Source organism: Camarhynchus parvulus, chromosome 1A (genome assembly GCF_901933205.1).
Source record: "Camarhynchus parvulus chromosome 1A, STF_HiC, whole genome shotgun sequence".
Lineage (NCBI taxonomy): Eukaryota > Metazoa > Chordata > Aves > Passeriformes > Thraupidae > Camarhynchus > Camarhynchus parvulus.
This window is the reverse complement of record NC_044586.1, coordinates 55750801-55775673: the sequence shown is the minus strand read 5'-3', so window position 1 is coordinate 55775673 and position 24873 is coordinate 55750801. Positions and strand designations below refer to the sequence as shown.

Sequence of the window (24873 nt, the reverse complement as noted above, 5' to 3'; positions counted from 1 at the left end):
GCCGGGGAATCAGCGGTGCGGCCGGAGCCCAGCGCCGGGGGACCCGCGGTGAACCCGGAGCCGAGCGCCGAGGGACCGGTGCCGCTGCTGCCGCCGCTGCGGCCGCGCCCCGAGCGATAGCGGTTGTGGCCGGGGCGGCGGCGCTGAGCGGCCGGGCCGCTGCCGGTGCCGGTGCCGCCCCGCGCGGCGCAGCCAATGGTGGTCGGCGGGGCGGGCTGCGCCGCGCGGGGCTGCGTTGTGCAACGCGCCGCGCTTTGAAGGCACCATCACCCCTGGGAGGCAGCGCTCACTCGGCATCTGTCACGGCTCGGCGGCCGGCGGCGGGCCGGGCCCAGCGCCCCGATGAAGACCCGGCGGGACCGGCCTTCCCGGCGAGCATGAGCCAGCCGCGCTAGGAGCGGCACGTAGCGGTGCCGAGGCGGGCAGGATGGCCCACATGCTGCATGCGGCAGCCCGGCGGGTGCAGTGGAGCAGGGCGGGCGCCGCGAAGAAGGCTGCGTGCCTGCTGGCCGCGGCGTACGGGCTCAGAATCCTCTACCCCATCATCCGCGGGCGTGTGAAGCGGGCGAGCGGCAGAGGCGGCGCGCACGATGAGACGGGCCGGGCGGTCTCGCACCGCGCCGGCAGCCGGGGCAGAGCCGCTCCGGCCGTGGACGCGGAATTCTTCAAGCAGCTGCTGGAACTCCGCAGACTGTTCTTCCCGAAGCTGGTGAGTGCCGAGCTGGGCTTGCTCTGTCTCCACTCGTTTGCTCTGGTATCCAGGACTTTCCTCTCCATCTATGTGGCCGCCCTCGATGGAAAAATTGTGAAGAGCATTGTGGAGAAAAAGCCCAGGAGCTTTATCTTCAAGTTAATCAAGTGGCTGATGATCGCAATCCCAGCAACTTTCGTGAACAGCACCATCCGGTACCTGGAGTGCAAGCTGGCCCTCGCCTTCCGCACGCGCCTGGTGGATCACGCCTACGAGACCTACTTTGCCAACCAAACCTACTACAAAGTGATCAGCATGGACGGGCGGCTGGCTAACCCCGACCAGTCCCTCACCGAGGACATTATGATGTTCTCACAGTCCGTGGCGCATCTCTACTCCAACCTCACCAAGCCCATCCTGGATGTTGTGCTCACCTCCTACACCCTCATCCGCACAGCACGGTCCCGGGGGGCCAACCCCATCGGGCCCACAGTCCTGGCCGGTCTCGTCGTCTATGCCACGGCCCGAGTGCTCAAAGCCTGCTCGCCCAAGTTCGGCAAACTGGTGGCTGAGGAGGCTCACAAGAAGGGCTATCTGCGCTTCATACATTCGCGCATCATCGCCAACGTGGAAGAGATTGCCTTTTACCGAGGGCACAAGGTAAGGAGGAGAGGAATTGGGAGCACTGGGGTAGATCCTGCAGTGCTGGAGTGGACCCATGCTTCCCCTGATGCCCTTCTTGAGTACGCAAGAAGTACTCAAGTACTTCTTGAGCATTTTGGGTCCCTCTGACATTTAAACTTGTTTACAGCTTGGCACTTCCCATTTCTTAGGAAGTGCCGTCTCAGGAGCAGTGTCTGGGGGGAGCAGATCACAGTTCCCTTGAACTCTGACAGCGTTCTGGTTTTGCAGATGGATCTTATGCTTATCTCGAAAACTAATCTACCTTGCTGTGTTTTCCCCACCTAGTCCGTTCTGATTAACTTTTCCAGACTTCTTTTTTCCAACCATGGGTATGAACCACCATATTTAATTGAGCAGAAATAGCAACCATGGCACACCAGAAGGTCTAGGGGGAACTCTGTGATGGCTCAGAGCATGCTACAACCTTTGACACTCTTTCACATAGCCAAGCAAAGATGTAGTCACCAGTCTTAAAATAGCATAAGTACAGTACTTCTGCAATCACAGTTACATAAACTAGTAGCTTGTTTTAAAGCCACCTTATAAAGGGACTCCTCATATTTTTTTAGAAGTAAAGTTTGGCTGTAATACCTTTCAAACACAACTGGGGGAAAAAGTTGTTTCATGCAAGTGAAAATGAAAGCTGGAAACCAGCCTGAAGTATTACTCTTTCAGTTCAGGCAATGATTATATAACACTAATGGTTTATTTTTGTAGACACAATCGTTCTCAAAAGCTGCCTGTAATAGTGTTTTAAGTGCAGCTAAATTATAAATTTTCTCAATCCCCACATATATGGGCTTGAACTGAATACATATTGACTTGCAACTGTCTTTGACTTGTTAAACCTCCTGGGATAATTCTCTCTTTCCCCAGACTGCTTGCAAAAACAAGCAGCATTTCAGGAATCAACCCTGCAACTTTAAGTCACTGAAGATAATTGATTCCCAAATGCTTTCCAACATAATTTTCAGTTGCTGTGAAACTCTACAGCTGCAACTTTATTAAAAGGACATTAAATCAATCTTATTTTGGTTGTTAGAATGAACTGTTGTGACTGCTGTGGTGTTCCTGTATGAATTAGAGATCTTAAAAGAGTTGAAAACCTGCCAGTGTTCTGTCGAGGGACAGTGGTGTAAATAAGAACCAGGTCCACTGACTTCCATAAAGCTGTGCACTTTCGTTGTGATACTGCAGCACAGTGAGTGTGAAGTACCACATGGCAGTTGTGATTCAGAAGTGACAACTCTGAGTACTGATTATTTCTTCTACACATGAGAGCGTATCTTGTACTACAAGTCCATCTTTGTTTCATGGTATAAATTATTTTATTATTTTAACCGTAGGTAGAATTGAAACAACTGCAAAAAAGCTACAAGGATTTGACAGATCAAATGAATCTCATTTTGTCCAAACGTTTATGGTACATCATGATAGAGCAGTTCCTGATGAAGTATGTCTGGAGTAGCTGTGGTATGATCATGGTCGCTGTGCCCATCATCACCGCAACGGGATTTGCAGATGGTGGTAATAACATCTTTTTTAACATCGAATTTCTAAATGTTTCTTTAAAGTTATGTCCTCAAAAGACTGTAGTTCCCTTGAGTGCTGTTCACATTGGTTTATTTTTCACAGACTTTCTTACAACATCTGTGTCTTATGTATAACTTGCAAGCATAGCAAGTCAGCTGAGCAAATGATCCAACTTGGAATGTGTGATAAATAGTATGAAGTCAGGACTTAGAGGATCCTGGTATCACACAAGATTGTAATGATTATTGCAGTCTCCCTTTCCATTAGTCACTGTTGGAATGGCAAGCTGATTTTTACAGTATCTCCTTTTGCAAAATGATACTATGAACTTTTAATAGAGTGCTTGTCTTCTCCTTCCATAAACCACGGTGTAATTAGAGATAATTATAGGTAATTTTTCTCTTACTGTTGACCTCTTGGAAACCGTTGATTTTCCCTGACTCCCTGGGAGAAGAGAAGGTAATATTCAGATTCCAGGCTAGGATGGTATCATTTTTGACATCCTATCACAATTTTCCTGGAAGTGAAATGAGATCAAGTAGTGTTGTTGCTGCAGACGCTATTTAAAAAAAAAAAAAGAGAGAGCAAAAAGAAATGTATTAAGGAGGGCTGTTGGTTAATTTAGTTTAACAGGCTTCCTCATGCACAGTTAGAACTTAATATATTACAAATTTCATAGGATTCCTATAACATGAATCCTACAAAGTCTTCAGAAGGATCAGTTCTAAATTGTGTACTTTGAATTAGGAATGAGTGAATTCTTTTCTGTGCAGTAGTTCTCTTTCTTTCATGGAAGTTGTATTCCAAGTCAGGACTGTCCAAGTGGACAAGCTTGGTGTGAGCTGTGGGATGGCTTTGTGCAGTGCCCACGTGGTTTAGCTGTCTCACTAAAAAGTTGTGCCAGAGCAGGGCTGGGTGTTCAGCTCCCTGAGCTGCTGCCCATCACGTGCCTTAGGAGGGCACTACATCAGCACCCTGGCTGGCATCCTGGGAACAGCTTCAAAAATATCAGGATGTCTTGTTCCAAACTGAAGAGGCCATACAAAGGCATTTCACCTCACAGGGAAGGTTATCAGCACAACAGAAAAAGTGATAAGGGTCTTTCTGCTAAGATGGGAGTGAGTGCAATCAAGAAAAGGAGCATTTAACCACATGTTGTAAATATCTCCTTGGTATTAGAGCATGAATAAAAAAGGACTTGTACTCATGCTAAACTAAATAACATTCCTGTTACTCATGTTTGTTCTTTTGTTAAATACATTTCAAATGTAGGAGAGAGCAAAGATGCAGCAGTGGCTCACATTTTCACATTTTAAAGCAGACTTATATTTGCTACCAGCATCCTAAACTATTAAAACATCAGGTTTATTATTGAGTTCTGGGGCTTACCATAATGGTGGTTCACAAACATAATACTGGCAGCACTGTCAAGACCAGTGTGAGGTATTACAGCTATTCAGAGAATCAAGCACACCTGATTATGCTGAAATTACCATTGACCTGCTTGGGAAAACAGTGCTTTTTGCAGATCACACAAAAGTTTGTTCACATCTGAAGCAAGCTGATTTTTTGTGTTAGGATAAATCAGAAGAGTCAGGGAAATGTATAAAACTGGTACCATGGTGAGACTTGAGACTACTGGTGTAAAGCCATAAATTTTGTACACTTCTTCAGGGAAGAGAAAGAAAAAGTAAAACAATAATTCTTCAGTAATAAGAAAAAAGAACAGTGACAGTATCTTTGAACAGTAAGAAGAAAAGTATCTTTGACAGTGATATTTCTGACTGAAATTTTAAAATTGTGTTATATTTTTCAGTGAAGAATTTAGGTGACAAAGACAAGATTTCTCTTTGATAACATTTCTTATTCTTTTTGTATTAAACAATTCACATTCCCAATGTGTCTCAGTTTATGGAGAGTAACTATTTTTTGAAGCAAGACTTTGATTTCTCTAGACACAGTGAACATTTATTTTTGTTTATAAAATAAGTGTGACTATCAACTAAATAAAGGAAAAGAAAAATGGAAATGTTAGATTCTGTATGAAACATAGACAGTCTGTGTGTTAAAATGTGACACTTTCAAACACAGGAGGCCAGCCATATGAAAAATGTTTTGGACAAAAAGTTCAAGAAAAATTATATTGCTGGGTTATATAATAGAAGAGTTTGTCTTTTGGGCCTGTCAAGTGCTCATAAATTCTGTATAATTTCAATTTTTTAAATATCCCTACTCTGACTGATGCAGTGGCTTGTAGAGATCCTTAAACTCTTGCTAGATGAGCTGGCCTGGGTGCTGGAAGCAGCCCTCAGTAAATACTGCATTTACATGAAGGAGGAATGATGTTAATCAGTGCAGTTAAACCATACCTGATTCCTAGATAATTTAATTGTGGTGGTTCCAGATAGCATGGGCTGCATGTGCTATAATTCCAACAAGATCAACAAAAATTGGTTGTGTCAGAAGTAAACAAATTTTAAATCCTCTTTTACTAATGAATTTCCTGAATTCTCCCTATTCACTAAATGTATTCTTCTTGGAGTGGAAATAACTTTTTGAAGTGAAAGCCACATCAGTAAGAATTTTGTAATCTCTTCTTTGCAAGAGCTTTTCTATATTTTTTTAAAAACCTTTCTCTCATTGTGTCTCAGCAAGATTGCATACAACTAGTTGACAGTGTGCTGATGTAGAACTGAAGTGAGAAAACATCATAATTAAACCCAGGAAAAATAACATAGATGTTCTCTGTGTGTGTGTATATATATATACACACACACACATATATATGAAAAGTTATGATGTAGCAATTTTTTAAAGTTTTTCATTAATTATTTCAGTGAAATACAGTGAAATAATTAATTCTGTTTATTATTTTTATATTAAATAATTATTCCAGTGTATATAACAGTAATAATAATTAAATTATAAATAATTGCTATATAATTAATAATGTATTATTATATAATTAATTATATATTGAATAATTATTCCATTGTATTTCACTGTAATACAGTGTATTTCAGTGATCTAGTTGTGTAGGAATCCTTTATGGATGTGTAAATGAAAACAGAATAACATTTAGATTTAACTAATAAAGACAGAGAGATGCATCTGGCTTTGGTACTCCCTGTAGATTCTCAGACACCAGATTTCTAGAATCTGATTTGTCAGGGAAGTGAGAGTAAGAAAATGCTGTTTACTCTACTCTTGCATTGCTTCACTTAGCCCATGAAATTTATGGTCGCATTACACCTGCAAGGAATTCCTCCTAGATTTTCTTGATCGTGAGCACTGTGGAAACATGGGTGTTGGTAACAGTTGCTAGAACAGGAGCCACAGTGCATCCACCTGTTTCCCTGCCTAGCACGATTCCTAGCATCAGCTTAGTTTAAAAAAGAAACTTAAAAAGAACTTTACAAACTTTTGAAAAAAATAATATCCTGATCCCATTCTGCAAAAGATTTAAGCAGTTTATGGAGATGCATCTATAGTTATGTGATGCAGAAAACCTTTTAGATCTTTCATTGTAAATCTCTTATGTGGAAAATTTTTAAAAGTGGTTTGCTATACCACTGGTTTACTACATCAGTGATTGGTAGTTGCAATTATAAGCACTGAAACAACATTTAGCCTCAAAATAGTCAGGCACTTCTTTTTAAATCTTGTTTCCTTCAGGAAACGAACCTTGCAACTTGAATCTGTGGGACCCATTGTAGCAATATGGTGTACGTAGATATGTTAAATATACTTACTTTTCACATATCTTGTATATACAAGTTCTGCTGCTGTTTTCTCCTTGCCTAATGCTGCTGACATTCTTATGAGACAAGTCCTTTCTTTGGAGCAAGAATATTCTTGTTAACAGGGTGCATTGTCATAAATAAAGCCTCACACCTGTGTTCTGAGGTCAGATGAAAAGAGAAACTTCATTGTGAGGGAGAGTTATCCTATTGAAACCATGCCTTTGATACCAAGAGAGTTTATTGCTTTCTTACAGAAATATAATAGTGTTGCCAGATTTACACAAATGTGAATGGCTCCTTCTACATGAAGTCGGTAATAAGTAAGGTTGAAAATTAATAATCACAAAAATGTTAAAAATTATGTTCAAAATCTGTTTCAGATCATTGCTTAGGTTTCACTTTTTTTGAATATTTTGAAAAATTTATGTTGTAGGATGACATATTAAAAGGACAATGATCCATGTAGATAAATAGATAAAATAACAGGATGTTTTGCCTAACAAGATGAATTCCATATGCTCCCAAACTCTTTTTGACCAAGATATGGTAGTTACATTCCCTAGTTCTTTTTGAAAGGTTGTCTTCATAGAGTAAACTTTTTCTTAAAAAAAGAAAAAGCCTGCTCTATAATAGCTCACATTGCAATAATAATTTAGTTTGTAGAGATAATTATCAGCAGAATATTTTAACAAAACTTTTTTTTTTTACATTCAGAATTGGAAGATGGGCAGAAGCAGGCAATGGTTAGTGAAAGAACAGAAGCTTTTACTACATCACGAAACTTGCTGATCTCTGGAGCAGATGCTATTGAAAGGATTATGTCTTCATACAAAGAGGTATGTACATCCTGAATGCATGAAACAGAAGAGGAAAAAAAGAAAAACAATTTACATTTAATATAAAATATTTTTTAAATGTAGTGCAGTTTTTAAAGGCAAATTGTATTGCAACTAAATCCATGGAGATATTTGAACTGGTAGTTAATCTTTAGGGTTAAGTTGACATAGAGTCTAAAGTGCACAGTTGCGTGTATGGTGCAATGTGTAGATGTCATTTTTAATACTTGTGATCAGGTGTCATCAGAGAGTAATAGAAGTTCTTGGAATGTCAGTGATAAAGGTTCAAATTCCTCTTCTGTTTGGAGCACAGACCTGAATTTGGGCTGCCTTCAGTGTACTGGGATTCTTCTGTTGGAACTGTCACAAAAGCATATAATAGTTTAATTATAAGAGTCTTTAAAGGTCTTCTAGTCCAACCCTCTCCCCATACCATGAACAGGAACATCTTCAGCTATTTTTGGGTTACTCAGAGTCCCATCCAGCCTGACCTTGAATGTTTCCAGAGATGGGGTATCTCTACCTCACTGGGCAACCAACGTGTTTCTGTATGAAAAACAAGGAGAATTGAATGCTTATTTATGGGCCGCTTGAACTGTAAGGCTGTTTTCAGTATCTTGTGAACGTGTTAAATTGTAAGTAATTTTTCAAAATAGAGAAATTTTAGTAGGAAAAAGTTCACTTTGGGAGTACAAGTATTCTAGAAGTACAGAATGTTAATCCAGAAGATCAGAGATGTTGTTTCAGGTCCTTACCCAAATTCCAGTAGAGCTATGCTTTAATCTATTGTCTCTCCTGTGGATTTCTTTAAATGCCGGCTGTTAAGCCAAAGAAAAGTGAGTCAGTGCTATTAATCTCAACATTTCCTTCTGAATGTTTGTTCTTCATATTTGAATTGGTGTTTGCTCATCCCTTTGGTGGGAACCCCTTTTCCCAGTGCAGTGTGAGGAGGAATGCATTAGCTGGGCAGCTAATCAAAGACTATGGATTCTGTTATTTGGAATCCAGCCATAACAGCTACAGCTTTGTAAATTGTCAGAGGAGGGGTGGTTTGGCACCTTCAGATACAGACTTTGACAAAGCCAGTGTCTGTGCTGTTTTCAGAAGTCTGAATGGGCTGTGATTTTTAACCTATTCTCTTCTAGCTGTTCCCCTCCTTGATCTCTGTTGTCAAGATACTGACAACCCATTATACACTGATGTAATATGTGTTTTGTTTTCAGCATTTAAGTCATTTATATAATGTACATGAGTTTATTTTTTTGTCAAAAAAAGTAGCCAAAAATAGTAGAGGAAGCACTGAACAAACTGATTTTGTCTATAACATGGTAAGATACTAATTGAGACAGCATGAGACCAAAGAGCCATTCCATGAATTTCCATCTTAATTTTACATTTATGTTTCTCTTCAAAAGACCCTGCAGTACTTCAACCACATTGTCATTCCCTTTTTGTGATTCAGGCAGTTTCTGAAGCACAGTGTACTTGTACTTCAACCCATGTCAAGTGGTAGTGCAGTTCCAGGTCTTGCCCACCTCCTCCACCAAGGCAGCCTCCTTCAAGTCAGTGTAATTCACTGTGCAAATGAGGTGGGCTCAACTTTTCTTTGCAGTCAGTAGTTTAGGTGGTGGTATTTAGTGTTTGGACGAAGTGAGTTTCTACAGTCATGGTATAGAAGCTTACTACATGTTATGGTTCTCCTGGGGCACAGCTGGTAGGAGTTTCATTTATCACATGCAGGATTCTCTCCATCATCCTGGTGGAGTGATGGTCATGTGGCCAGAGCTGGCACTCATTTCTGAGTCTAGCACAAACAGTGAAACCTACAGGAGAATTATGGAACTGTTTCCAGTTATTTCAAATAATCTTGCAATTATATACACCATAGTGAGTGAACTCAGTCATGGGGTGTATGTATTTAATCACAGCAAGCCAAGGATTTTATAATCTTGATCTGATTTTCTTGTCCTCTCTGCATTTTGTATAAAAATATATCCTTTTAATAATACATTTAAAATAAAAGGCCTTGGCATAATTCTTTACTACCAGCAGATGGAGGTAGTTCTTTGGGACCTCTTAAATAGCCCATGAATATGGAGTTACAGGGTCCAGAGATCTGTTGTTTCTGTCTTCACCAGGTGAAAATTGTGGCAAATGGACCAAAAAAAAACCCAAAAAAGGAGAAAGCCTTTTAAGAGACCTCACCATCTTAAAAATGCCCAGTTCTAGTCTAAGGTGTCAGAAGACTCATTTCTGGTTTGTACTGTATTTTAGGTTAGGGTGCCCTGATGCTGCCTCTTTTACACAGAAAAGCACGCTTCTCCCACAGGAGGTTTCAGGAATACAAGCAAGTAAACATTAGTAATTATAGATGCCTTTTTTCCTGACTTCTGTGGACTTCTATTTTTGCTGGAAAATGCAGAGATTTTGGTTTTTTCTTGTGTACCAGCCTCTTTGTTTTCAGATATGTTAGTGGCTGTTCTCTGTTCATTGAAGACTACAGAAATGAACAGTCTCTGCAACCTCTTCATTTATTGGAGTTATCACAGCTTACATGGGCTTAGCTCAGCTGTCCTGTCTGCTGCTTGGTAGAAGCTACAGGTGGCACATGGGTTAGCACAGCATTTCAAGGAATGGAAGTCGATGGGTGATGATCAGCATTGTTATTCATGTTGATCTTTGGCCAAACATTTAATTTGTAGAATTTGTGAAGCATAACTGAAATGAGGTGTTTGTTGTTTCTCAGGTCACTGAGCTTGCAGGCTACACCGCCCGTGTCCACAACATGTTTGCAGTCTTTGACGAGGTGAAGAGAGGCATCTACAAAAGAACTGCTGTTATTCAAGGGTCTGTAAACAACAGCAGGAGTGAAGATAAGGCAGAGTTACACATTGATGGGCCCTTAGAAATCAAAGGTAATTAATTCATATTTGTATGAATTTCCCAGGGGTGGTGGAGGAGGCATGGAACAGTGGGACAGGAGGTGAACAGAGGTTTTTTTCTGTAGCTAATCAGCCTCTCAGCCTTAATGCCCCAGAGATCATGTTGCCTTTCATTTTAACCCCCTGCTTCCTTCTAACTCTATCCTTGTGGTGTGCTTTTCTAATACACAAAATGGCTCAAATGTTTTCTGTAAAAACTTTCAATGAAAAGGCATTTCAACTATACTATTATATATGATGGTGATATTAGTATTCTTACATTGACGGTGCCTGTTTTCCTCAGACCATTCATTTTTTTCAGAAAGCTGAGACTGTAACATTTTCATCTTCAGCCATCACATTATTTTGTTTGAGGTTGGAGGAAAAAAGACAGATTGGTTCTGTAGTTTTTCCCAAAAATACTGCATTTTCCATGATTAAAGATCAACCTGTGCTCATTTTTTCGTAATTTAGTGGGAATCTTCAACTGAAAATGATAACTTCACCCTTCTCCTCACCTCCCAAATGATCTGATCAATATATACTTTTTCCCTCCTGACCCCATCCTCTGTCTTTCTGGTGCCTCTGTCTTTCTGCTCCACCCTCCCTGGAGCATTTTCTGTGTACATCCATTCCTTGTTGTGCCACCTCTCTCTGCCTCTTGCATCCAGCTTCTCTCTGAGGTACTCAAAGGCAGCTATTGCAATGGGTTTTTCCTCATATTCCCAACATAGCATTTCTGCTGCTGCCCTCTGTGGTGTTGAAAAGCCTTGTTCTCTTCCTTTAGCTTTTGAAAAGTTAAGCCTCAGTAGAGTTATAGGCCCCAAAGGGCTCTTTGTGAAATAACTTCTTGCAGCAATTTCAACAGTGCTGCCCTTCAGCTCATATTTCTCAAAGGTCCTCTGACAAGGTTCATTATAACAAAGTATGATGCAGCATGGTGGATAGGTATGGAAATAGCTGATGTCTTAATCTTATAGATCTTAGTAGTGCTTGGCTGATGTTTAAAGAAATGGATTTTTATAACTGTTACATGTTGTTATGTGCATGAGAAAAGGTTTGTAGTTCATGGAGCAATGAAGTAATCTGGGTCTCTTTTTAGATAACTGTGTTTAAAACCAAAACCAAATACACTTCATGTATGCAAGTGTGCTCTTCATGTTCCCTTTAGGTCTATTATATCTAAACCCCACTCCTCTTTTCTCTGCAACCTTTTCCCAGGATTTCATTCCCCTACAGACACTTTTCATCCAGTCTGAATTCCTCCTAAGCCATGGTGACAAGCATTTGCTCTTGTGTAGTTGTAGCTCTCAGAGGCAGCTAGCCAAGACCAAGCATTGTGCACAAGGATTTAGGAAGAATTTAGGCCAGATGAATCTAGGCCACAGGCTCCACATTTTTTATGACAAGTGCTATTGTAATACTGGTTTTCCTCCTTTCTTTTGGTTGCAATGCTTCAGAAATCCCTGAAGAATGGATTGTGTGTGGATAAAAGTGCACATGCTCACATGCTTGTGTGTGCCTGCATTGTTAGAGAAGAAAAATCTTAATATTCTGCTTCCCTAATGGCTCTTTGAACACATAATACTGATTTTCTTTTCAATCATCCTGTATAAGTCTTTGTAATTAAGCAGTGTCTGTTTTGTGCCTTGCATTTACTGTTGTCAGCAAATGTGAAAATAATAATATTGCCTTCTAGCATATTTAATAATTCAGAATTTTAAAAATTAAACAGAATTTTGTACATCTTGTACAAATACTGTCAAATTTTGTTTCTGATTACACATAAATATACTTTAAAAGTGTGCTAAAGTTGCAATCAAATGCTGTGAAATTAGGATTAGGAAATGAGAATTAAGTTCACTTAATTCTTACTAGCTGACTATATTTTATCATAGATTTATTTTAACTACAGTGTCTCCACTATATCAAAGTAATTTATTTTTAACAGAAAAACACTTTTCCCCCATAATCTCATGCTGTTTTAAGTAAAATTTATTTTACGAAAAAAGAACGCTTGGACTGATACATGGCATAAAAATTTCTGCCCAGGTTGTTATGGTTTGGCAAAGTTAAAATCAATTGAACAAAGAGCCTCTAAAGGAAGAATGTAAGACTAAGCTTAAGTGAAGAAAATGCTATCGGAATGTTCTATAATTAACTAACTAACTTGGTCTTTGTTGCATTTTTCTTTGTTCAGATTAGTTTAAGTAAACAGCTTTCTAATAGAAAGAGAAATATCTTCCCTTTGCATCTTGTCTATAAAGGTAATTTCTAATATTTTTCTAGGAATCCAGCTGTTTGGGTTCTGTTGGATAAGACCATTAACAGATGTCTGAGAAGTTAGTTTCATTCTTTTACTCTTTCCAGGGCAGTTAATATCAAGGTCCTTGTATTACGGAGTATCCGGATGTCCAGTAGAGATTGTATATTTAATTTGCCAGAAATCCAAATGCCAAGTGTATCTACCTGACTGAAATATTTTATGAGTTTCTGCAAATACTTACAAGACACGTTTACAGTGTCTGTGGCATCAAAAAGAGATGGAAGCAAGCCATTAAATGTTTTCTCCTTTGCTCTCGTTGCTGGAGGAGACTGAAAGGTGCTTCAGCTTTCATAGCTGGTAGTGATTCCTAATTAAATCCTCAAAGAAAGTTAACTGGTTTGCCTGTGGCTAAGGCTGTCCTTGAACTTTTTTACTGCTTGATATTAAACAGCTATTTAAAGCAGAATACAGAAACTACAAGTAGAATTTGAATGAACACATCTTTATAGTGCATCACATATTTATGATGCCTACTGTGCATTGTGTTTAGGATCAAATTTGGGTTTCATTGCACATTCTTGGCTACTGTTGACAGTGTCTTTTGGACTAGCTAAGATTTATTATCCAGGTTTTCCAATAGGGGAACCTGGAGCACATAAAAGAGCTGTCTCAAACACCAGTCCTTACTTGAAAATATACTCAGTTGTGCACAGAGGCTGTCACAAGTCGTTGCTTAATGGAGGGTTTCACAAACTCTAATTTTTGGCTTTTTTTTCTTTCTAGGGAAAGTAATTGATGTTGATCAAGGAATTATTTGTGAAAATGTTCCTATAATTACTCCAAATGGCGATGTGGTGGTTTCCAGACTAAACTTCAAAGTAAGATGATATGCAAGAATCTTCTGATTGTTGCCATCACATTAACATAAACAGCACAGAATTCATATATCTTATATTAAGTACTTGGAGGAGCATATGGATAAAAGGGGAAGTCCAGAAAGGTAGGCATAGTAGCTCAATAGAGGCAGACATGTGGAGTTTTTCCTGCTCAGAGAAAGAAAAGGGAGGATTTCTGTTGCTGTTTCCAGGTGAAAAACTAACCTGAGATTTTCAAAGGTGTACATGAGAGTGTGCATCCACCTTTAGTTAAATTCAGTCAAATTGGGGTGCTTTACTCACACAGGCTCCTTTAAAAGTCTGAGGCCACAGCAACAGTGAAAAAATCAAACCTGTAGTTTTTCCTGATCACCACAAAGAGCAGTACTGACTGATAGCTGACAGCATAGTTCACCAGTCCAGTTGGGGAGCATTAACTCAGCAGAAGCTTGTATTGTTTTTAAAAACCTATTCCAGACACCTCTTGGTACCTGCTCACAATTTTAACCAGTGACCTTTACTGAATTATTCCCAGATGTATCCTGATCTGATGTTCCAGTGTAGGTGTTGTTCTTTTTAAAAAGAGTTGAAGTTACCAGAAATAAATTTAACAATTCCAGCGCATCTTTTAATTTAGCTAAAGCAGGATTTTCCTTTTCCTCTGAATTAGAAACTAGGAGGAAATGGTCCTAGCTATGGCAAAACTTGCAACAACTTCAGTGCAGGAATTTCAGAATTGTAAAATTACAACCTTATGATCAAGCAGGCATTTCGATTTATTCATCTCAAGAGACAGAAACAAAGAAAATACAGAAGTCAGTATATTTCTGTAAAACATAGATAATGACATTGTGATTAGGCATAAATATACACTCATATGTACACAGGGTAATAGTCAAATGAGTAAAAAAAATCACTTGTCATCACAGCCAAGTTAACATAGGTAATTAAGTGAGAAATGGCAATGTGAAATAAATTTTCCAAATCACTTGATTGACCTCCCATACCTGTAGTTAATATCACAGATAGGCACAATACTGTTTGAAACACTGTTAACACCTTTGGACCTAATCTGCATTAGAACAATTGATTCTGACTGTGATGTATTGATGCTGTAGTGTAATTATATCACATATTACATTAACGTGTATATAATAATATATTACTATAAATATTACTACCATATACTACTGTAAACATTATTTATAGAAATAGTCAGATATAAAGGAGATTATTTGCATTATCTCAGCCCACATATTTTATCTAATGCCACTGCTTCCAGAATACATGCAGCTAATCAATGAAATTGGTTGATAATTTTGTATAAATGCTTATGTAACCCCCTCTTAGGGGTCTTGGAATCTCTTGTGCCACATACACTGTGTAGTAATATCTTTGCATTTTCATCCCCTTTGCAGGTCGAGGAGGGGATGAATCTTTTAATCACTGGACCCAATGGCTGTGGAAAGAGTTCTCTCTTCAGAATTTTAAGTGGTTTATGGCCTGTGTATGAAGGAGTTCTCTACAAGCCCCCTCCACAACACATGTTTTATATACCACAAAGGTATGTGTCTTGCTGAAGGTGGTGCCTCTTACCTGTTTACATGAATTTTGGCCCTTCTTCTCATATTTCTAATCTGTGATGTATACATCCAAGTGTAAAGGTGGTAAGCACAGCCTCAGGTGTGTGAAGTGTATTTATAAGAGCTCTTTTCTCATTGGTGATGCAGCATCATTAGTCATTGGAAAGGGCTCACAGACACTTATGTTGGAGCCTGTGTTCCTCAGATGGCTGAAGTCCTGGATAGTTGGGATTGTGGGAACAAACTGGTGTCTGAAAGAAATTTGAAATAGACCTCGTGTATCTCAAATCTGATTTCTTTTAAAACCAAGATTCGAAACAAGTGAGAGTGGCTTGATTCTTAAGTGTCAAAGTAACCAAAACTTAACTTTCACCCTGCAAGACCACAATCGAATCCAACAGTAACTGCAGATTGCCTTCTTAATAATATGCGCTCATTTCACTAATGGAAACTTGGCTTTGTTGTCCTTTCTTTGTACTCTGACATGCTGTTGGACTCTCAGTATATACTCTTATGCAATTGGTTCTAGAATATCTCCTTAGAGACCTCTAACTATGTTGTTTTGCAAAAGCAAAGTCAAACACTGAATCTTTACTTCCTGTAGTTCATTTCTTCCCATGGGCAAAAGAAGTATTTGTGATAACAGTTTGTAGACTTGTTTAAAAAGTACAAGATATTGAGATGAATGGAATATACTGAACTGATCAGTAGATTTTCCTTGCTGCAGGTGAAGCTAGCAAAGAACACTGGTCTATGATTTTTTCAAATATCTACATAATTTATTGCTAGGCATTGTCATTTTTCTGGTTCACTCAAGACTTTTATTCAGGAGTTTGGAGCAAAATACTTTATTAAACGTTTTTCAAAACATTATTTCAGAACACCCATTGTGCGGGGCAGTCTTAAAAATGGTTTACTCAGAAAAAAAGCTAATCTAGGTTTTTTTCTTGAAGAAAATGTTGAGTTTCAGACACCTCCTTCCTCTGTGTGATCCCAGCCCCTATTCAGATCAACATCTGGCTGGCTTGCTTACAGCCCTTTCCCTTTACTTACATTCCCTTTATCCTGTGAAAGCAAACAGACTCCTGTTGCATTCAGGCAAATTTGCCAAGGTGCTGGTTTGAGGTGATTGCATCACATCTGCTGGGATTTCATTCCATAATCATGGTTCTTTGTTAGCTGCTTCCCCTAACTTTGCAGTACTGGAAGAGTTTGTCCAGCAGACGTCTTTTGTGAAACATTTCAAAAAGTTTTAGTCAGAATTCACCTAACGTCTTTGTATCCCTCGGTGACCAAAGCTGTAGGACTGGGGATGTGCAGTGTAGGGACTGGCATACACAGTCCATCCTAGTAGGATCCCCAACAGGAGGGCTCTCCTTGCAGCATCCAAGGGACACTGCCTTAGCTCAGCCCTGTGGCTCTTCATGAGCTCTGTGCTTCCCTTCCCAAGGGACAGAGCCGTGTCTGGGTAAATGGGCCAACAAGGAGTGACAGAGCTCTTCTGCAAAAGTGCTACACCTTGACTGTGGCTGAGGATTCTGAAGTGTACTCTGGAGGACAATTCAGCTGTGTCAGAGCGTGTTTTGTACAATCAGAAATGTGGCTTGTCACTCATAAGTGTCTTGTATTTGGACAGGGACTGAGACTGAATCTTGTAGGGATTTCTCTTGTAGGGTGAATGTGGCTGAAGGGGTTGCTAAAGGACAGCAGTTTGGCTGTCCTTGAGGATCTCAAGTTGGTTTTTTGCCCAATGTATTTGTTCTTTGGGCATACAGAGTCTTCGATGAATATCTGAGATACTAAGAACTTTTTATATTGAAGTTTGTACATTTTGGGACAAGATTTGCAGCAGATCTGCTGGAGTTTTAGGGCTTTTGTGTGGATTGCCTTACATGGTCCAGGTTTTTCTCTTTTTTTGCCCTAATCTATCTGTGAGTTCTTTTATTTGTGGCCTAAATACGTCATACATTCCCTTGGGGTTTTTTGTCTGTCCCTGGCTCTAGTATACATTTAGAATTTGTGTAATGGTTTTTAAACTGTCCCCAAATTAAAGAGGTTTGTTTTGTAAGGTCCTGCTGGTGCAACCATTTTACTTATTAATCCTGTGCAAATTGCTGCTTTATCAGGATTACCTTTTGTTTATCTTTGTTAGGCACAATTCTATGAATTCTAGGTTGAAGAATAGAGTGCCCTGCCTACATTTCATCATGTTTGTATTTCATCATAACCTTAGGGAAGATTGTTCCTGTCAATCTGGAAAGTGTTCCGGAAAATGTTTCCGGCTGACAGGATCTGGGAGATGGTAGGATAGGATCAGCCTGCCATCAGCCTACCTCACTGTTTGGTTTGCTGGGTAGGTGAAACTGTGGTACAGCAGAAAGCTCTTGAGTTGGTGGATGTCCATCAGAGCAGCAAGTTAGGATGACATCCCCGTGTTTGTGTTTATACATTACATCTCTGATCTAAGAGCTTTCCATTAGTGGACACAGTTACCATTGAAGCATTGGCGTTCCTGTGGCTGAGTTTAGTTCTGCATCAGCCCATTCTAAGTCAGGTGTGTGAATCCTCATCTGTACACATGAATGGTGGAGAATACAGTGACTGCTGAGTAATAGAATACTCCACAGTAAATAGGAGCTCACTGAAAAGATTATTTTTTCCATTTCTGTTTTTTAATGTTTCAGCATAGTATTCCAGAAATGTGTGGGAAATCATGTATCTTTTTCGAGTACAAAAGCTACATACAAAGCTATGATTTATTAAAATATGAGTTAGCTCATTGTATACTCTAAATTTCATCCACACTGCAGACACTTTGTAGTTAGCATTACTTAGTGGTTTGTAAGCTTTAAAACAGAGCCTTAAGAATTCCTGTCTTTTTGGGTTTTTAGATTACTTAATATAATTATACTGCTGTTTTATCTTTTGCTGTAAAACATTGTGAGGGTTTTTTTCCTCCCCTTATATAAGACTAGGCCTTGCAGAATTGATCTGTAATCAGTCACAGTTCTGGTGGATGCTGATGGGACAAACTGGGGGCAGAGTGAGAAAAGCCCAGAAACTTCAAGGCTCTGCCACTGTCCCTGACAGGCCTGTCCAAGAAGAGAGTGGGCAGAAGGGAGGGCAGGCAGAAGAGGTGGAGGCTTGAAGAGCCTTCAAGCATCATTTGGTGCCTGAAACAGCTTGTTGTTTCAGTGCTAGGAGCTGGTCACACCTCAACAAGTTGTCAGATCACATAGGAGACTCACTAACTGGCAGTGTGGATGTTCTTACCCCTTCTTCTGCTTCACTCTGTCCCTCTTTTGCAAGTAAAATTTGTTTGTGTTAACCACCTCTTTGCATTCTTCTTTGAATCCTGGCCAAGAATGTAGCATGAATGAAAAAATAAACACGTGTCACTCTAGCTGGTAAGGAACCATGGTTCAAATCAGAATCCAGAAACATCATTTAAAATAATAAATAATGAACAAAGTATGTAGTGGGTAACATGAGTACTGATGCTGAAGATATGCCACACACAGAATCACACAGAATCACTAGGTTGAAGAGACTTTTAAGATTGAGTCCAACCCATGCCATAACCTCAGCTAAACCATGGCACCAAGTGCCACATCCAGTCTTCTTTTAAACACATTTAGGGATGGTGGCTCCACCGCCTCGCCATGCAGACAATTCCAGTACTTTATCACTCTTCCCATAAAAAACCTTTTCCTAATATCCAGCCTATATTTATTTCCCTTGGCGCAGCTTAAGACTGTGTCATCTTGTTCTCTCAAGTGCTGCCTGGAGAATCCCCATCTGACTGCAACCACCTTTCAGGAAGTTGTAGAGAGTGACGCAAGATGTACCTGAAGCACTTGGGAATTAGCCTTTCACAACCTGTCTGAAAGTAGCCTATTTCTTCAGAATGTGCCCTGCTTCTACTCTGTTGGTCTTATTCTTGGGAGGAGACTCTTCATGGTCTTATACTTGGGAACAGACTCTTCACTCCATCTTCATGGAATTAGAGAGCTCTAGCAGGCAATTCCTCCTAGCATTTACTCCAGCCTTTCTTGCTCTCCAACTAAAAGTCTCAGCTTTTTCAGTTGTAAAGAAACAGATTCTGCGCATGTTGGCTCCCATTTTCTTAGTTAGATTTAAATGCCAGCAGAATTACACAGCTACATACTTGCAGGTTACATTGACAACAGCACAGGAATATTCCTCAATATCTCTGCACCATAAGTTGCAGTAAAGTTCTAATCACCACTGAGTTATTGATATAAATTGTTAATAATTTTCTGCCTGCTGTGTCATATTGTCTTATTTGTGTGGAAGAATGTCTCATGCAGTCCCTGTTAGTTCCATAACCTTTGATCATGACTCTCGAGTCTTCCTAGCACAGCACGTATCTAAAATGTCCATCAGCATTTTCTCTTTCTTGAGGACTGATTCCCATAGAGCCTGGAGTAATACATTGTACTTCTTTCTCCTCATCCATGGCCATTGTTCTTTCTCTCCAGCTTGTTTTTACTCTAATTTGGTTATTTTTGTGTGTTTGTCCAGTAGCATGCATGGTTTCTTTGTTATTCTGTGTGCCGTTCTAGTAGAAGACCTACCCACTTTCTCAGCAGTCACAGCAATGGTCCAATTCTGTATTCTCTCTCTCTTGCTATTGCTCATTCAAGTAGATCTCTAACATTTCTTTCTTTCGACGCCAGGGTCATCAAATGCTAAAAGGGTGGCAACTGAAGATAAACTAGTGTCAAATGTTGTTTGTTCTTTGTCATTTAAAATTTATATACCCTATGTCTTGCTGCCTTCTTAAAAATGCTAGGACAGTCTGGAATGGAACAGTTTAAAGGTTTATCTGGCCCTCCTAAGCTGTTTGGTTTTACATACATTGGCTCTATTTCTGGTATTTTATTTGGGGTTTGTTTACAAGTCTTTTCCTGTCTGGCATTTTTCCTTCTATATTCTAAAAATATCTTCGGATACAAAACAAAATTACATCAGCCACAGAGATATTTTTCCTCTCCTTACCTCTATTAAGTAATCCAAATGTCTAATGTGATTTGCCTCAGGTAGTCCAAGGATATTTATCATATGGATGCATGAAGCAAGAATGTTTCAGTTCTAAGTGATGTAAATAATAATAAAGTGATAAAATAAATTTTACATTATAAGCACATGAAAATTCAAAGATTATAGTGTAACTCAAATGTTGTTTTAAGCACAAAGTAGTTAGTAGTGGCCACTCATCCTGAAACAGTTCTTGATTGTGTGAACAATTTAATCTTGCAAAATTGCTGTGTTTCACTTTCAGATACCCTATGTGACATACAGAAGTTTGTGCAAATGGAGTATGTATCTATATGGTTCTTCTGTATCAGACTGCTTTCTTGTTAGTGTGTGGTCTGATGGAGAAGCAGCCTGAATGAAGTGCTGTGCAAATACACCTCTATGAGTTCTGTGGCCTCATCTCATTTAGATTGGCTCAGATGTCTCTGTCCTGTGTTGTATTCTGCACATCCTAATTTGTTTTCAGCTGATACTGCTCTGTCTTTAACTATGATCTTTTTAGTTGAGTCAGGTGGAGTTAAGCTGTACTCTGCACATGCCAACACTGCACCAGTGATTGTCATTGCCCTTCAGCATTTTGCTGATAGTGCATCACCACATCGACTTGTTCCTTTGGTCCTTTGCCATCAGTTCATGGCATGCTGTACAGATACCTGCTCCCTGGTACACTGCATCTGTCTGTCTGTGGACTTGCTGTTGTCAAGTTCATGATGGTCCTTTTCAATGTGTTTATTTCCAAAGTTCACCATTTATCTGACAGAGGAGAAAAAGGTCTTTGATACATAAGCATTAACAAAAAACATAACACACTTCACACTATGTGCAATAGTTCGTATACTATATTGATATAGATATGGTTTAAAGATTGCCTGCTATTTTGTATCTTATATTTCCTCTATTGGGATTAATCAGTTCCAGACAGTTCTGCCATTTGTTAGAAACTGTTGGCTGGCATCTGAGAGGGCTGTCAGGCTCTCTCCTTGGCCAGGGTACAGCTTCTTCTGTTTCATCTTTTTGTCATTCCTATAGAAATGGTTGCACTTATTCTTTCTGATTTATGAAAGTTCCATCTTGCCTCATCTAGAACAGAAAAGTTCTTGCCTGGCTGCCCTGTAGGTTGGTGGAAGCTTTGCCTGCCAGGATCTCTGTGAAACCTCTCAATTTCCACTGAAAGCTCACTCAGAGCTGGAAAGTTTGAATGTTTATTATTAGGTCTATGTGCTGATTGCTCACAAGTAATGGCACTACCTCTTGGTAGGACACTGCATACAAAATTCACCAACACTGATAGGCAGAGGTGGGAAATGGTTTTGTGGATTAGCTGCAACTCCTCCTCAAGCCATGCCAGGTGTCTTCTCTACTGCCCAGACACAAGACTCAGCTGATTAAAGCACAGTTTTCAGGTATTTTCTGTTATTAAGGAAAGTCTTGCATAAATTCCAGACTGAAGTATATAGTCAACTTGCTGCTTTGGGACTTACCTTAGGTTTAAAATGTATTTACATAAATCCAACATTTAAGGGCTGCTGCTAAACTGATCTTTGTGAAGGACTTCAGCCTTCTCCAGGGTTTTGATCCCTCAGTGCCTTCAGACTGGAGCGTGTCTGGAGCAAGCTGTGACTATGGGAGATACCAAGAGGACCAAATGTAGGTGAGGAATTGAGATGCGTTGATACATACTCAACTTCTACTCCAGTCATCCATCTATGTGCCAGACTGTTTATGAAACTGCATTTAAAAGCTAGGAAAAATAAGCATTGGACTTTTTTTAAGTACATAGGTTAAGCTTGACAAACATTTTATAATTACAAAGCCATTAATAGATTGTAAGGACTGAATACATGGCTGGTTTTTATAGGATCTATCCTGCCAGTTTGTTGAATCTGTGTTAGTTTCATTTTGCTGATATGAGCAGCTCATAGAATCATAGCATGCCTTGGGTTAAAAAGGGCCTTTTAAGACCATCCAGTTCCAACCCCCTGCCATGGGCAGGGACACCTTTCACTAGACCAGGTGCAAAGGCCTGTCCAGCCTGGCCTTGAGCATTTAGAGGAATGGGGTATCCACAACTTCTTTTGCCTTCAAAATTTAGTTTTGACAGCAGTGCCAAGGGAAGAAATTCACCTAGAGGTTAACTGAGAACTCTGTGTAGCTTAGCTGTGGTACAGACAAAGTTGCATGTTAGGGAGTAATATGGTGGTTGCGTTTACATGACCTAGTTTCTGCCCTGAGCTCCCATTACTCAGTCCAGCTTGAGCAGTTTCCTCCAGCTTAATGCACCTGCCCTGAAACTGTGCAACCAAGGATCTGTGACAGATGAACAGAATGGCAACTGTTTACTGTTTCAGTAATATTTTACCTAGGAGCATCATAAAGCACGCTTCAGATGCCTTATGCATATCAAGTAATGAGAATCAATTTGGTTACATAACAACGGGAAGCACTGGGAAGCATAAACTATGAAATCTGCCTGACATAAAAAGCTGGATATGAAAAGACTAAAAGGATGCTGGCTTTTTGTAAGGGAAGGACACCTGAAAGCTCTAATAACAACTGGTATCGACTTCCCTGGGAATAAGTCCTTTCTTCTCCTTCCTACTGTAGTTTTCAATCAGAAACTCCATTACAGTGCCCTATGCTTTTAAAAATCCAGGTAGGAGACATAGCCAACACCTCCTTCTTGAAGTGAAAGTAGTAATTCTTCCCATGCCCCTTAGGCTTTGCCATTTGCCTGCCCCTGTGTCTTGGGCTCCAAAACTTCAGAACTGCAACCCAGCTCCAAGATCATTCGGCCTTCTCCCAGTTTCTCCATGGTCTGCTCACTCAGACACATTTTTTAGGTTCTAGTTCTGTGTTTGATTGCCTGCAGGCTAAACCTGTTTGCCCAAGATCATGTCCAGATGGCTTTTGAATATCTCCAAGGGTGAAGATCCCCAGCCTGTCTGGGAAACTTGCTTCAGTGCTTGATCACCCTCACAGTGAAAAAATTGTTTCTAGATGCTCATTTGGCATCTCCTGTTTCAGTTTGTGCCCATTAGCTCTGATCCTGTCACTTGACACCAGCGAGAAGAGCCCAGCTCTGTCCTCTTTGCACCTTCCCTTCAGGTATTCATATGAGTTGATAAGATCTCCTTGAGACTTCTCCCAGGTCTCTTTCCTCGCAGGAGAGATGCTCCTGTCCCATCACCAGTTCTGTGAGCTTGAATCCCATCAGATGCCAGGAGCCCAGCACTGTGCAGCATCAGGCAGACCTCTGGTCACAGCACAGCATGTGCTGCCCTTGGGCCCATCTGTGCTAAGGTTCTTTGGCACTATGGTCTTGAGCACTCTGGCAGGATTTTCTTAGGAGTGAACAATGCCATTTGTCACTTCCATTGTCAGACCAAAGGATGTTACCATGAGAACATTCTGCTTCACTTCAAGATAAAGACAAGGACAAGCCCGAGGTGTTACTGCTGGTGCCAGGGGGGAGCTGCTTGCAGGCTCCTCTGTGAAGATTAGCTGACAAAGCTTATCCTGCAGCCAGGAGTGCAGTGCAGCAGAAGCATGAAGGCCAAGCTGTATGTGCAGCACAACCCAGCACAGGGCAGCAAAGTGTAGCACAGGCCCATGGCCACTCAAGGCAGCTGTTCCATGGATCACCAGCTCCATAGTGCACAACAGTCTTCCATCTGGCCTCACTGCAGCTGCTTGGTCTGTGTCCTAGGACCAGTTCACTAGAGGACACCAATGACTGCAAAGAGGGCCAGGGGTAACTAACTCAGACTTGCATCAGTAACTTCTAGGTGAGATGAGTCTTTTCTGCTGACAATGCAGAGTAGTCCTCACAACACCGGGTTTTCACTTCATTGTTCTTTAGTCATTAATTATGTCATGGTCTCATGGGATAATGTAGCAGGTGGGATTTCTTTTCTTCAGTTCATCATGTGTGCATCTGCATAGCTTAGTTGGGAGTGTGGCTTTCCCAAGAGGGAAGACTTTTCCAGGCTTGGTTATTTGCATAATATCTTGTATTAATTATACCCTATCAATCTCAGTTTCTGCTTATTACTACAGCTGCCTTGAAGAGCCACGTCACATATCAATAATGCTTATAAAATGTCTATAATAATGTTCCATGTATCCATATACATGGTGTGACTCTATTCTGTCTTGTTCTATCCTGTGTAATGCAGTGTTTCCCAGCAGATAAGAGAAGGAAATCAGTGCAGTGTGTGGCTTCTCACTTGTTGGCAGGTGTTTCGCTTGCGTATTGATATCACAGTGCATGGAAGAAGTTATGCCATGGGCAACTAAACACAGTAGAGACCCAGAGCAAAACCAGCCTTTGCTCTAGAGGCTTTGCTGTCTGCACTTCCTCTTCACTGTGAAATAAGGTGTCACTTCTTATCTACAAAATTGTGAATAGTTTGGGATCATTCTAGAAGAGGGAAACTGCCTTGCTCATTGTGTTACACTGCTGTGATAAAACTCAGAAACACCTCTTAGTCTGGAGTATGCCTGGTGGGACTGGCAGGCTAGAACCTTGTCCAGAGTAGCTCATTGTTCTTCAGTTCATTGATCTTCATGATCGTCCATCCATATAATCCTTTTATCATCAGTACTGCCAGAGGTAGTTTAAGAAAAGGAGAGTATTTCCTCTTCACTTGATTGATTCCTTGCAGGTGGTATAATTATTTC

At 40.3% G+C, this 24873-nt stretch overlaps 1 protein-coding gene across 1 annotated transcript in view; it reads left to right on the top strand.

Moving 5' to 3' along the window:
* Positions 1-427: 427 nt before the first annotated feature.
* Positions 428-24873, top strand: part of ABCD2 (ATP binding cassette subfamily D member 2) — a 42395-nt gene continuing 17949 nt past the window's right edge. The window contains exons 1-6 of the mRNA XM_030960513.1: positions 428-1351; positions 2722-2902; positions 7366-7487; positions 10234-10402; positions 13458-13552; positions 14968-15113. Coding sequence (XP_030816373.1) covers positions 428-1351; positions 2722-2902; positions 7366-7487; positions 10234-10402; positions 13458-13552; positions 14968-15113 — 1637 coding nt within the window. The remainder of the gene's footprint in view (positions 1352-2721; positions 2903-7365; positions 7488-10233; positions 10403-13457; positions 13553-14967; positions 15114-24873) is intronic.